The sequence below is a fragment of the Xiphophorus couchianus genome, chromosome 6 (genome assembly GCF_001444195.1).
Source record: "Xiphophorus couchianus chromosome 6, X_couchianus-1.0, whole genome shotgun sequence".
Classification (NCBI taxonomy): domain Eukaryota; kingdom Metazoa; phylum Chordata; class Actinopteri; order Cyprinodontiformes; family Poeciliidae; genus Xiphophorus; species Xiphophorus couchianus.
The window spans coordinates 22,864,428-22,877,140 of NC_040233.1; the positions used below are offsets into that span (position 1 = coordinate 22,864,428).

At 37.3% G+C, this 12,713-nt stretch overlaps 1 protein-coding gene across 2 annotated transcripts in view; it reads right to left on the reverse strand.

The window, feature by feature from the left end:
- The window catches only part of LOC114146105 (guanine nucleotide binding protein (G protein), alpha activating activity polypeptide, olfactory type), an 80,450-nt gene that overhangs the window by 46,085 nt on the left and 21,652 nt on the right, over nucleotides 1-12,713 (reverse strand). Inside the window, exons 1-4 of one of the 2 annotated variants that reach the window (XM_028019883.1) lie at nucleotides 11,828-12,429; nucleotides 11,459-11,531; nucleotides 7,779-7,833; nucleotides 7,514-7,633 (exon numbers count right to left, since the gene is read on the reverse strand). In XM_028019883.1, coding sequence (XP_027875684.1) covers nucleotides 7,514-7,633; nucleotides 7,779-7,833; nucleotides 11,459-11,531; nucleotides 11,828-11,966 — 387 coding nt within the window. In that variant the 5' untranslated portion in view covers nucleotides 11,967-12,429. Of the gene's footprint in view, nucleotides 1-7,513; nucleotides 7,634-7,778; nucleotides 7,834-11,458; nucleotides 11,532-11,827; nucleotides 12,430-12,713 lie in introns of those variants that run through there. The other variant, XM_028019882.1, reaches the window with a different exon arrangement.

The following is a 12,713-nucleotide window of genomic DNA, read 5'->3' on the forward strand; positions in this document are numbered from 1 at the left end:
AAAAATCCAATTCAATTTTAACCACAAATGTTCCTCAAAATATTTTTGTTTTTCTACTTTTTTCAGCTTTTGCAATAAAATTTTTTTAAAAACAAATATTTTGAAACTGAATAGTGTAATGCATTTTTGGAAAATAACTAACTAGCTGGATGGATGGCAGGAGTGGGCGGAAAAACAAAATCTTTTTTTCGTACTAAATTCAATTTACAACTTCTTTTTTGTCTTAAAAATCCAAATTACAGAAAATATCTTAAAAAACGAAAAATAATTTCTTCTGTGAGTCAACTTGAATTCAAAGTTGGAAAAGAAGAACCTGTGAATCACGTTTGTAAAGCAAGATGGCAGTTCTTGGGTCTCCAAAGTGGGGCATTGGGGAAAAAAAGTCCAGATTTTCCAAAAATTAAATACTCAAAAACAGAAAATTTAATTAATTGACCACATCGGTTTACCATCAAAGGCATAATGGATCCAGTTGGGTGATCCTGCCATCCATTATGACACAAATTCATACTTCAAGCTATTCTCCTTTAAACATGAAGGAAATGTAAAAGACAATGAATATTTGATTAGAATGAGATAAAACTGATTACACTAACATTGATCAACCATTTCAATCCATTTACACACATTAGACATAGGATTTCACAAAATTGTACTCCATTGCGTATCTAAAAAGCAAACTAAATAAAACATTCACAAGCTGCAGTTCCTCCAACAGATAAAGTGAATCATTTCTATATTTATCATAAGAGTACATTTAGTTCTAACTACTTGGTTGTTTGGCAAAAAGACACATTTCATTTCAGTGACACCCAAGTTATTGTCTTCTTCTTCTTCTCTTTCTTATCACAAAACATGACATCACCCGAGCAATATTTTCCCACCAAGACGCGTTTCCACGTTTCAAAACGGCGCTACCAGATGAAAGCCCCGGCTCTCTGATTGGCCGGGCCGGGACACCGGATATCATACCTGGTGGCGCTGAGCGACAATGTGGTGGCGACACTGACGGCACAAGTGAAGCCAGAGACTGATGACAAGTTCAGGCGCTCCAAACAGAGACATGTTGTTCGCTTTTGGGATGGGAACCCAACGCCGCCTCTCTTGTGGCCCTGGGGCCCCTCACACAACCTGACACCCAACTGGTTTTTAAGATGCAACGTTAAATAAAGCTGCTCGAAGGGGAAACGCTGTGGTTAACGTATGAGGAAGGTACGCGGAAACAATACCATTTAAAATAAAAAGAGCTGCTGGACATGGAGTAACACAGCAACAGGTGGGGGAGGGAGAGCACAGCACTTACTATATTCAATTATTTATAATTACTGATTAGTTTTTCGTTTTAAATATCTAAAGTAGTACCAAACTGGTGGCACAGTCCTATTTTACCCACAGTTTTCAGTCCACACAGTTGTTGTTTTTTTATTTTTTTAAAGCAGTTATGAGGCATGCGGGCAAAACCTGAAACTGCTGCTGTTCCAGTTACTCAGCAGGTTGTTGCTAGGCAACCAAAGAGCAAGCGAATTGTTGCTGGGTAACCAGAGAGCGAGCGAGTTGTTGCTAGGTAACCAAACCTAGCTTTGGTTACCAAAGAGTGAGTGAGTCAGTTGATTCCACCAATCTTGCAGAGCTGGCCGAGCGAGGCTGAACGGCTAAACTCTTTCCTCTGCCTTCATCTCCCAGAATGCAGTGCGGTTCATAATCAGAGATCAGCGAATATTCTATATATTTAATACTGAATATTGTATCAGATGTATTATCTAATCACAATATAGTTTGTTGCTGATTTATTGTCTAGCCCCAATCGATACTAACATGATAAGATCAATACTTTGGTTTCAAATCCCATCTTGAAATTTTATTTTTTTTAATTATAATTTCTCAACTCAACCATAAAAATAGTTTTGCTTTGATTTGCTCTCAAATTACAATATTTTATACTTTGCTTAAGAAAACAATGCACATAAATTTGTTTTGTTTTTATACTTCATCTGTTTATCGTGTTATCAAATTATTTTTTAGTCATCTATAAATCTTTTTTGAAATTATGTCCTATATTTTAATAAAATATTTCAAAGAAAAAAAAACACAAAAACTCCTAAAGTATATAAGTTAGATGATATATCATACTTACATAATAAGCATTGGTCATCAGTACTGGCAATACTGGCCCTGCATTTACTTGGTTTTGGACTGATATTAAAATATGCAGTATAGCACACTTCTATAGGAAATCCAGAACAGTTTCAATAGTTTTAAATGCATCAGAAAATAATTTAATTACAAGATAATCTACATTTTGGAATCAAAGCAGATGTTGCTAGCTTTCATCTGAATTTTTAAAAATGAAAGTATAGCAAAAAAATAAAATAAAAATGTTTGCCCCTTCCAGATTTTTAATTGTAATTACAGCCCTTATTAAATCAAGAAATACCTGTGAGAAGACACATTTTTCTATTTCAGTAGCCTCACTCAGGCCTGATTACTCTCAGGCCTGCATGTGGAATCGAGAAATCACTCAAAAGAAATCCATCTGACAAAACAAAGTAGGCTGAAGGATATAAAAAATGCTCAATAATAATAAATATAAGATCAGTCTTTGACATCTATCAGTCTGGAAACAGTTATGAAGCCACGGAGATGCACAGAAAAGTAAGGAACCTTCTCAGGTGCAGCCAATCTACCATATTTACTCCAAAAGCGAGACGACGCCTCATTCAGAAGGTCACAAAAGAACCCAGAACAACATCTGACGCACAAAGGACCAACATGCATCAGTTCAGGTCAGAGTTCATGATTCAACGACATGGAGACCGGGCAAAAATGGCATCAGTGAGAGAGTTTCAAGGTTAAAACTAGCGCCAACCAAGAATCAAAAATAAAGGTCTGTCACACTTATGGAAAAAAACATAACAATATTCTGCGAATGGCGCAGATAAAAGAAAACTATTTGAAATGTATGCATCCTGTTAAGTCTAACATAAAAATATCTAGTATGAATGTCTGCAGCTGCTTCTCTGTTTCAGAACCTGGAAGACTTGAAGTCCATAAATTAGGCTGTCTGTGAGAAAATCCTAAAGGAAAATGTCCAACTGTCAGCTTTAGAGGAGTTTAAACAAAAAAAGTGGAGTGGTCTAGTCCAAGTCCAAGTCCATTCAAAGCCATTCTTACTAAAAGCTTTCCAGTATGACTGCATCAAAACAAAAACCTCACTAGCAGTTTTAGCAAACTTTGCCATAAAAGCATAAAAACTTTTTCACAAACTGTTTGAATAACTTTATTTCCCTGTGAAATTATTTTCTTGCATTTACTCAGTTCATCCACTCTGATACTCAAAAGAAAAAAAAGAAGGGTGCAGATACTTTTCACAGAAACGCACACATTTATCCTGTTTTTACTGGTGATGCACCAATCGCAGTTTTCTGGCCGATCACAGATTACCCATCTTTAAAAGGCCTGACCTGCCGATTTTGATTTTGACTGATGCCATTTTTTTTTTTTGTCTGAAATGTTGTTAAACGTAGCAAGAAAGTTGCTGAGTTGGCAAAAGTGAGCTGATTATTATCAGACATGACCAGGTGGGCCGGTCTGTCAGTCAGATCTCTGTCACAGGAGAGCAGAAGAGGACAGTGACTGATTTTTAGACCTTTGCTGGGGTAAATAAGATCAGTGGATAAGATCAACTTCACATGTGAGTATCGGCCAATCACCAATCTCCCAAAATTAAGGAAATCGGCCTCCTGATAAATCGATGCATCCTAATTTTTACCAATCAGAGCTGAGCCAATTCAAACCTAACTAATAAAAATTTATTTTATTTCTGCTAAAAGGCACCTAAAAAAATGTGCACAATTTAAATATAACTGATTTGTAGCTATATTAAAAATTAAAAAAATATATATTAAATTCCTTCTGAATTTTGCCAAAGGTTGGAAAATAATTAATTTTCCCTTACACTGGTCTTTTAATTTTCTTAGAATAAACATTTTGACAGTGACTTTTTTGGTTTGTTTTTTTTATTCAACTCATGAAGCAAATGAAAGCAAACAGCCCCACTGCAAAAACACAAAATCTTAACAAGTATTTTTTTATTTAGTTTCTAGTGAAAATGTCTTAGTACACTTGAAATAAGACAAAACTAGTTACTTTTCAGTAAGCTTGTTTAAAGCAAATCATTTCTTAATATTGATGAAAAAGTTCTAGTTCCACTGGCAGATTATTTTACTCATAATATGGGGGAACTGTCTTGTTATAAGTGAAATTATCTGCCAATGGAACTGGTAGTTTTTCATCAATCAATCAATCAATCAATCAATCAAATTTTATTTGTATAGCACATTTCAGCAGCAAGACATTTCAAAGTGCTTTACATCATTACAAACACAGAATCACAATGCAATATAGAATCAATAATCAAAACAAAGCATTAAGTCAAGTTCCATCAGTAAATTTGTAATTGATTACATTTCAAATACAATTCTAAACAGGTGGGTTTTCAGTTGAGATTTAAAAGAAGTCAGTGTTTCAGCTGTTTTACAGTTTTCTGGAAGTTTGTTCCAAATTTGTGGTGCATAGATGCTGAAAGCTGCTTCTCCTCGTTTGATTCTGGTTCTGGGGATGCAGAGCAGACCAGAACCAGAAGACCTGAGAGGTCTGGAAGGTTGATACAACAACAGCAGCTCTTTAATGTATTGTGGTGCTGAGCCGTTCAGTGATTTATAAACTAACAACAGTATTTTAAAGTCTATTCTTTGAGCTACAGGGAGCCAGTGTAGGGACTTTAAAACTGGTGTTATGTGCTCTATCTTCCTGGTTTTTGTGAGAACGCGAGCAGCAGCATTCTGGATCAGCTGCAGCTGTTTGATTGATTTGTTGGACAGACCTGTGAAGACGCTGTTGCAATAATCAATACGACTGAAGATGAACGCATGGATGAGTTTCTCTAGACCTGGCTGAGACATTAGTCCTTTAATCCTGGAAATGTTCTTCAGGTGATAGAAGGCCGACTTTGTAACTGTCTTTATGTGGCTCTGGAGGTTCAGGTCAGAGTCCATCACTACTCCCAGGTTTCGGGCCTGATCGCTGGTTTTCAGTTGTAATAACTGTAGCTGTGCATTGACTCTAGATCGTTCCTCTTTAGGTCCAAAAATAATAACTTCAGTTTTGTTTCTGTTCAACTGGAGAAAGTTTTGGCACATCCACACATTTATCTGTTCTAAGCATCTGTTCAGTGATTGGATGGGCTCTGAGTCACCTGGTGACATCGTAATGTAGAGCTGTGTGTCATCTGCATAGTTATGGTAGCTAATATTATTTCCTGTTATAACCTGAGCTAGTAGGAACATATAAATATTGAATAAAAGGGGTCCTAGGATTGAACCTTGGGGTACCCCACATGTGACCTTTGACCTCTTTGATGAAAAGTTTTCAATTGAAACAAAGAAATCCCTGTTCTTTATGTAGGATTCAAACCAGTTTAGCACTGGACCGGAGAGTCCGACCCAACTCTCCAGTCGATTCAGTAATATATCGTGGTCAACAGTGTCAAAAGCTGCACTGAGGTCCAACAGAACCAGCACTGTGGTTCTGCCACAGTCCGTATTTATATGGATGTCATTGAACACTTTTACGAGGGCGGTCTCTGTGCTGTGGTGAGCACGAAAACCAGACTGGAAGGAGTCAAAGAGGTTGGTTATAGTTAGGAAGCTAGTTAATTGTTTACACACAGCTTTTTCAATAACTTTGCTGATGAATGGGAGGTTGGAGATCGGCCTGTAATTCTGCAGTAGTGATTTGTCCAGATTGTTCTTTTTTATAAGTGGTTTGATTACTGCTGTTTTCAAAGCCTGGGGGAAAACGCCTGATGAGAGCGATGAGTTTACTATTTGGATCAGATCAGCAGCAATAACAGGCAGGACTTTCTTAAAGAAATGTGAGGGTAAAACATCCAGACAGCAGGAACTGGAGCTTAGTTGACTTATAATTTCCTCTAAGGTTTTAAAATTAAGTAGTTGAAATTGGGTCATTTTTCCTGTATTTGTTTTGTTTGGGCACAGCACTGGTACTGACTTTATAGTGGATGTACAGATTAATCCTCTGATTTTTTGAATTTTCTCTGAAAAGAAGCTGGAAAACTGGTTGCAGGCGGCAATACATTGGAATTCAGGCGGTAACATCACAGGAGGGTTTGTGATTCTGTCAACTGTTGCAAATAAAGCTCGAGCATTGTTAATGTTTTTGTTTATGACATCTGCAAAGAAAGCCTCTCTTGCATGTTTTAGTGTTCATCAATATTAAGTAAATATTGACTTAAAACAAGCCCCTACATCAGGGGTGTCCAAACTTTTTCATGAAGTTTTCAAGGGCCAACATTTTCTTTTTTTACCCCCCAATTAACAACCCAAAATATTGTAAATTCATTCTCCTTCACCTGCACATCAGTAAATAAAGCATGTAATGTTAAACGTTTACAGTCATTTTGGGCTCAACATGAAGACTATGGAATGTTTGTAGTTAATTCTCAGTAACAAAAATAACAATTTTCTTCTACAAACTCTCCTCTCTTTTTTTTTTTTTTTTGCCAAATGTCTTACAAGCCTGTTTTTGAGTAAAAAAAACTCGCTATGTGTTTTTATCAAATAAAAAAAGAGTAACTAAAGAAAAATTATGTGTGTTTTCCTTAACATTTTCAGTTTAAGAAGACATCATTTAAAAAATTGCAAAAGGTGTTGGAAGGTCATGTTTATGCCAGTCTTGATTTGTCACACAAAATTCACCCAAGGGCCAGAAATGGCCCCCGGGCCGCACTTTGGACACCCCTACACTATATCTTGCTTAAATGTTACTTATGAGTCATTTGTTGTCGGATTTAAAGTGAACTAAGATATTTTCACTGCTATCTAGAACAAAAATACTTGGTGAGATTTTGTTTGTGAACTATAGAGCCGGCTCTCCGAAGCGCAGACCAACAGGCGGACTACAGATGAACCGTTCACACTTTCGTTCGGTTACAGTAAAAATCTAACTATAGCTCTTTATCAATTCGTCATTCCTGCTCTGTGGCACTGCGCGGCCAGTGTCAAACAAGGAACACTTTCAGAATTATGTAAAACATTATCACCATACCAACACATGACCTCGTGCTATTGAATGGCTGATCACACACAGAAGAATCCCGTGTGCATTCAAATCCACACGGTTAACCGGGAACCTGTCCCGGATGAGACAGGTTCCCGTTCTCATCCGCTTTAAGGTAAACGGCCGCGGCTTCTTTAGAAATGTGTGAAGGGATGAAGGAAGCAGCAAAATTTCCAGCTAAAAGCGCCCTAAGCTTTATCTCCCGCATCGCCGATGTCCGACATACCTCGCCGCTGAAACACCAAACCCATTATATCACATGCCATCTAACGCCCACGTAAGCACGCGTTGGGGGGGGGAGATTAAAAACACACGCATACTCAGCACACAAGCAAAAACACATTCACAGGAAGTTTTAAAAAGAGAAGGCACTTACCTGTGGATAGTCAAAGTCTGAGAGTGGTGCTATGCTTTTGATGTATTCGATCCTAAACTGGTTCTCTGGGTTGGCTATTGGGACTGGGGGTATTAAAGTGCTCATCGCAGACACTATAGTCTATAAAACAGAAATGGGAGACAAAAAAAACAGAAAAGGCACTAAGCAGGATGAATACAGGAGAAGGAGAGGGGGGGATGCTAAAAAGCCGGTATAATAATCAGTAAAATGGGATGCAACAACAAACACTCGGAGAAAAACTCACCACTATGGCATCCTTCACGTTTTTCCGAATGTCCTGTATTTTCTGTTTCTTTTCTCTGCATGGAGACAAGACACACTGATGAGGAAGTGAAGACCAAAAAAAAATAAATAAATAAATAAAACACACACAGAGGGATCCCACACACTTTTTATAAAGGCTTCAGACGTTCACAGACTGAAATTAAGTTTATCATTTTGATTTAAATGTAAATGCTAAATGTAGCTAAGAAATTTATTCAGATGGTTTTAGGGAGGAAGGAAGGAAGGAAGGAAGGAAGGAAGGTACGAGGGGAAAGAGGGAGAGAGTGAGGGAGGAAGGAAGGAACAAAGGCAGGGAGGGAGGGAGGGAGAAAGGACCTGGTTATCTTCAAGGAAGGAAGGATACAAGGATTAAAGAAAGTTAGACAATTAACAAAAGAAAGATGAAATAAAGTAAGGGTAGTGAAGAAAGGAAGTACAGAAGGACACCAGAAAGGATTAAACTAAGGAAAGACACAAAGAAGGAAAAATATGAGAGGAAAGATAAAAATTACAGTTTGGAAGCAAAGACACACGGAAGAAAGAAAAGCAGGAAGGACACACATCAGGATGGAATATTCTGCTCTTCATTCGCTCAATGCTTTCAGATTTTGGACATCGACCCACAAATTGGTCCACAGACCTTCTGGTTATCTTCAAAATCATGGTAAAAATGGCCAACAATGTTCCTCTTTTAGCCCAAAACTACACAGGTCAGGCATGTGCTGCTCCCAAAAATGATACTGGACTCTATAAGCAGCTTAAAAACATAAAAAACTGTTACAAATTTGTTATTATTATACGTTCCAATAAAAGGAAGACAAATAAATCATACAATTCATGATCAGAAATGTCTATCTGATTGTCTGTTTTTGGTTAAAAATACTTTGGCAAGCCACGCACAAACACAAACCATTTATTAAAGTTTAACTTAAAGTTTACTTCCTGGTACGTCTCGGAATAAAATTTACATATATATTATATGATTAGAGATTATACCGGAAGTAACTTCACTTTCAATACCTGTTGAATCAATGGATTATTATGTATAAACCTACCAGAATGACCAGCTTGAATAATCACTGATGCATCCAAGTTTCGCTTTTCCACCATTTTATTAGAAGCAAGATATATAATATAATATAATTATTCTTCCCAGATTTTAAAGTCTAATAGTACAAATACTCTTTGGTGGGTTGCAAGGAGATAAATTATTATCTCCACTGATTTATGGTGAAAACTCCATTTGGATCCATGTTGAATACTTTGCTAAATTTACATCTATTCCATCTATTAAAAAGTGATTCTTATATTTAGGAACAATATCGTTTCACAGGTTCTTCGTACCTTTACCCCTCAATGTATGCTTTGGCATGTCGCTCTTAAAATACTCCTCTAATAAGAGTAGGAAACCGAAGCTGATTTATCTGTGATTTCCTGAATGTAGTAGGGCTGAAACAATTATTCAAATTAATTGTCAACTAACTCAGTAGTAGTTAATCCTTATACAGACCATAAAAAAGGACATTTTCTGAATGAACAACACAGTCAGAGTAATAACTAAGCCAATATTCTGCATTTAAGATAAGAAACAATACCTTTGTCTGTAAATATGTTTCAGCCAAAAGTCTTCGATCAGCAATTTTAGCTTCGCCTGGTTCAAATCCACTAAAGGAAAGGTATATTGTTTTAAAGGGCTTTAAAAATGCTAACGTTCTTACTCATGCACACAAATCAGAATATCCTTCTTCTATTTTGAAAATCTGCCATTTACTTTTAGGCTAACCACTGCCGCTAAGCTACGTTAGCACCACTGTGTGTGCACCAGTGTCAACTCAGGCTAGAAAAAGAAACTGATACAATATGTAGAGGTTTTAATGATACACTCACTTCTAAGTAAGGGGAATTACATTAATAGTACTGCAGTTTGAACTGTTTGTTGTCATTTAAAGATTTCACACTTTGCTTGGCAATAACATATTCAGTCTGTTGGAGGGACTCTTACTTACCACAATCTCATTTTGTAAGATTGATTTGTCTTTCTAAATGTTAGTACGGCATGTTACATTTCATTAAGCTGCAATAACTATTGGTACCGACAACCATTACAAATCATACTCAGTTTATTATATAATATATAGTTGGAGCAATTGAGTTGATCAAGCCCTGAACAACAATCAGTAATCAATAGTTCACATCTTCCTTCACCTTAACATACAAGCTAAATTAGGTACAGTTTAATTTAGTTTAGAGTTGTTTAGGTAAGATTTTGATCTAAAAGTCTTGAGTAAATTGAACACAGAAACAACTTTTCTTGTTGCAGTATCACTTAATTTCACTATAATCTGCAAGTGCAAATATAATTAAGCCCAGATAGGTATAAATCTGCAATAAAAAGGTATTCTTAGTATTGCGTGCAAATTGATTATATTGTAAAATCCTGCCTCCTCTTGAAAAAACACATTTTAATTCCTACATTCATACGGGGTTTTTTTCCTGCAGTAAAAATACTCTGACGTCTTGCAGGTCTGAGTTGAGATCAATTGAGACAGAGAGGGGCAAGAGGTGAAATGGGATTCATGCTAAGAGGTTAAAGGTCTTCAAGAAGAAAAACCAGACCTAAAATTATATTCTAACATAGTTTAAGCTTAAAGTCTTGTTTTATAAAAGCACAAGCTATGATTTAACTTATAAGCGGGTAAAACTCAGTGATGACGGCATTATTTTTGCAGTTAAAGCTCAATAGTAAGGCTGTCTCTCCTTAGTATAAATCTATTAAATAAATGCTTCCTAGCATTTAGACAGTTTTGCTTATTATCATAAGTTACGATTCAATTATGATCTAACAAGAATATTATTTATGATATTATTATTACTGGATTTGAATTTCAATAACAAATACTGGATTGCTTTGGTAAATACATGTAATTAATTTATCTATGTTTATCTGATAGATAAACATTGTAAGCCTCTTTAAAACAGACATTAGTTCAAATTAATTCAGACAATATGGGAAAACAGGGTTCAGTCTTAGAGATTACAAATGTTTAAACAGCAAAATAGACCAAAAACCATTTGGGGTTAAATTTATGCCAAAGAAACTCCTCTAGGATGTGTAATAATTTCATCATTATCAAAAACAATGCTGAAATAATTTACCCCATCATTATGATTTTTAAATCTTGGTTAAACCTCGCAGCCGCTCTTTAATTTCAATACACATGCAGAGGATTTTCCTGCAGTTAAAAGACTCTGACATGTTGCAGGCCTGTTTAAAACAGACCACAGTTAAGATCAATGCCATGCAAGGCCTTGCAGCAAAACAAATCATCAATAGGCCTATGTCGATCACAACCTTTCTTTCCTCCATGCATGAAACAGGAAACTGCTTTTTTTTTGTTTGTTTTTTTCACTGACAGGCTTGGTGATACACTCAAATCCCCCATATTTATAACTGTACCTTTTTTTTTAAAACAGAGCAGAAATAGTGGGGGGAAGAGGCAGATATTAGCAGGTTTGCATGGTGGTTACAGGGCCCCAGCAGGCGCTGCAGTGGCAGCAGGCTGTGTGCTGGCCTCGGCGGCGTTATTCATTAGCAGAGTAGCCATAAAGGAGAGCATTAAATGTTATTTTCTGTGCAGTTTTCAAATGCGCAGCACTCACTCAGCGTTGAAGCCGTTGACGTGTAGAATCCTCATCTGCTTCACAATGGTGCTTTTTCCGGACTCTCCCGCACCTTCGACAGAAAAATATATATATATAAATATATATATATATATATATATATATATATATAAAAACACAAATCTAGCACCAAGCGACTACATCCTGCCCACATATTAGGGGGTAAATATGCTCAAAGGTGGGGGTAAATTGCTATTATTATTAACTGTAAGGCTGTGAAGCTCCCATCAATATCCACCCCCATGACATATTATTGCTGCTGTCAAAGAAATACGGCTACGTGTTCGGTAAACGAAACGGATTAGTCCACATTTTAAACACCAGCCACCGCGTTTAAACGAGCCTTACCCAGCAGTAAGAGCCTGTGTGTTGCTTTGTACGCCTGTCTCTCCTTCTGTAGCTGCTTTTCTATCTTTTTATTAGCCTCTCGTTGTGCCTTTTCGTCGATGCGTTGGTCTTCAGTCTTGCTGTTGCCCAAACAACCCATCTTCCGTCACCCTCAACCCTTCCTTGTGGAGCCGTTAAAAATAATCTCGTTGTAAAGAGAAGGGGGGAAAAAATGGCAGCCGAGGAGGAGGGGGGGGGGGGGGGGTTAAAAAATAATAATAGTCACACCAACAACTAGTGTGCTGTGAAAATAATAATAATAATAAATCTCTGCGAGGCTTCTCTCCGTCCGTCCGTCCGTCGGAGGGAGGAATATGTTCCCCCGTTACAATTCCGCTTCAGCCGCAGCAGACCGTCATCCGCGCCGACGAAGAACAACCGCTCGATTCACCGAGGAAATATTTAAAATATATACATAAATAAGAACAGAAAGAAAAAGAGAGAGAGGGGGAGAGAGACAGAGAGAGAGAGAGGGGGGATTTCAATTTCTGGGAATCCGGTCAACTGTTCCTATCACGTCTCCAGCCCCTCTCCTCTCTCAGTGGTTTTTTTTTCTGTCTGAATTTCTACCAGTGTTTCTGTCTCTTTAACTCAGCACTGCCTCTCTCTGTGGCACCAGGAAGTAGCCGCGGACCGTGCAGGCAAGAAAACAAACCTCCGTTAAACTGTAACGTCAACGACCAGCCCGGCGACAGCATTTTATAACTGGGTGAAGTTGGAACAGACGAGCCGTTACAGACTTAAGTCCTGATGTGATAATAATAATGTTTTTTTTTTTTAAAAAGTAAGGAAATGAAACGGTAGAATGGGTGGAAGGCCCAGACGCCTGTTTACAAGAGGGGCTGGG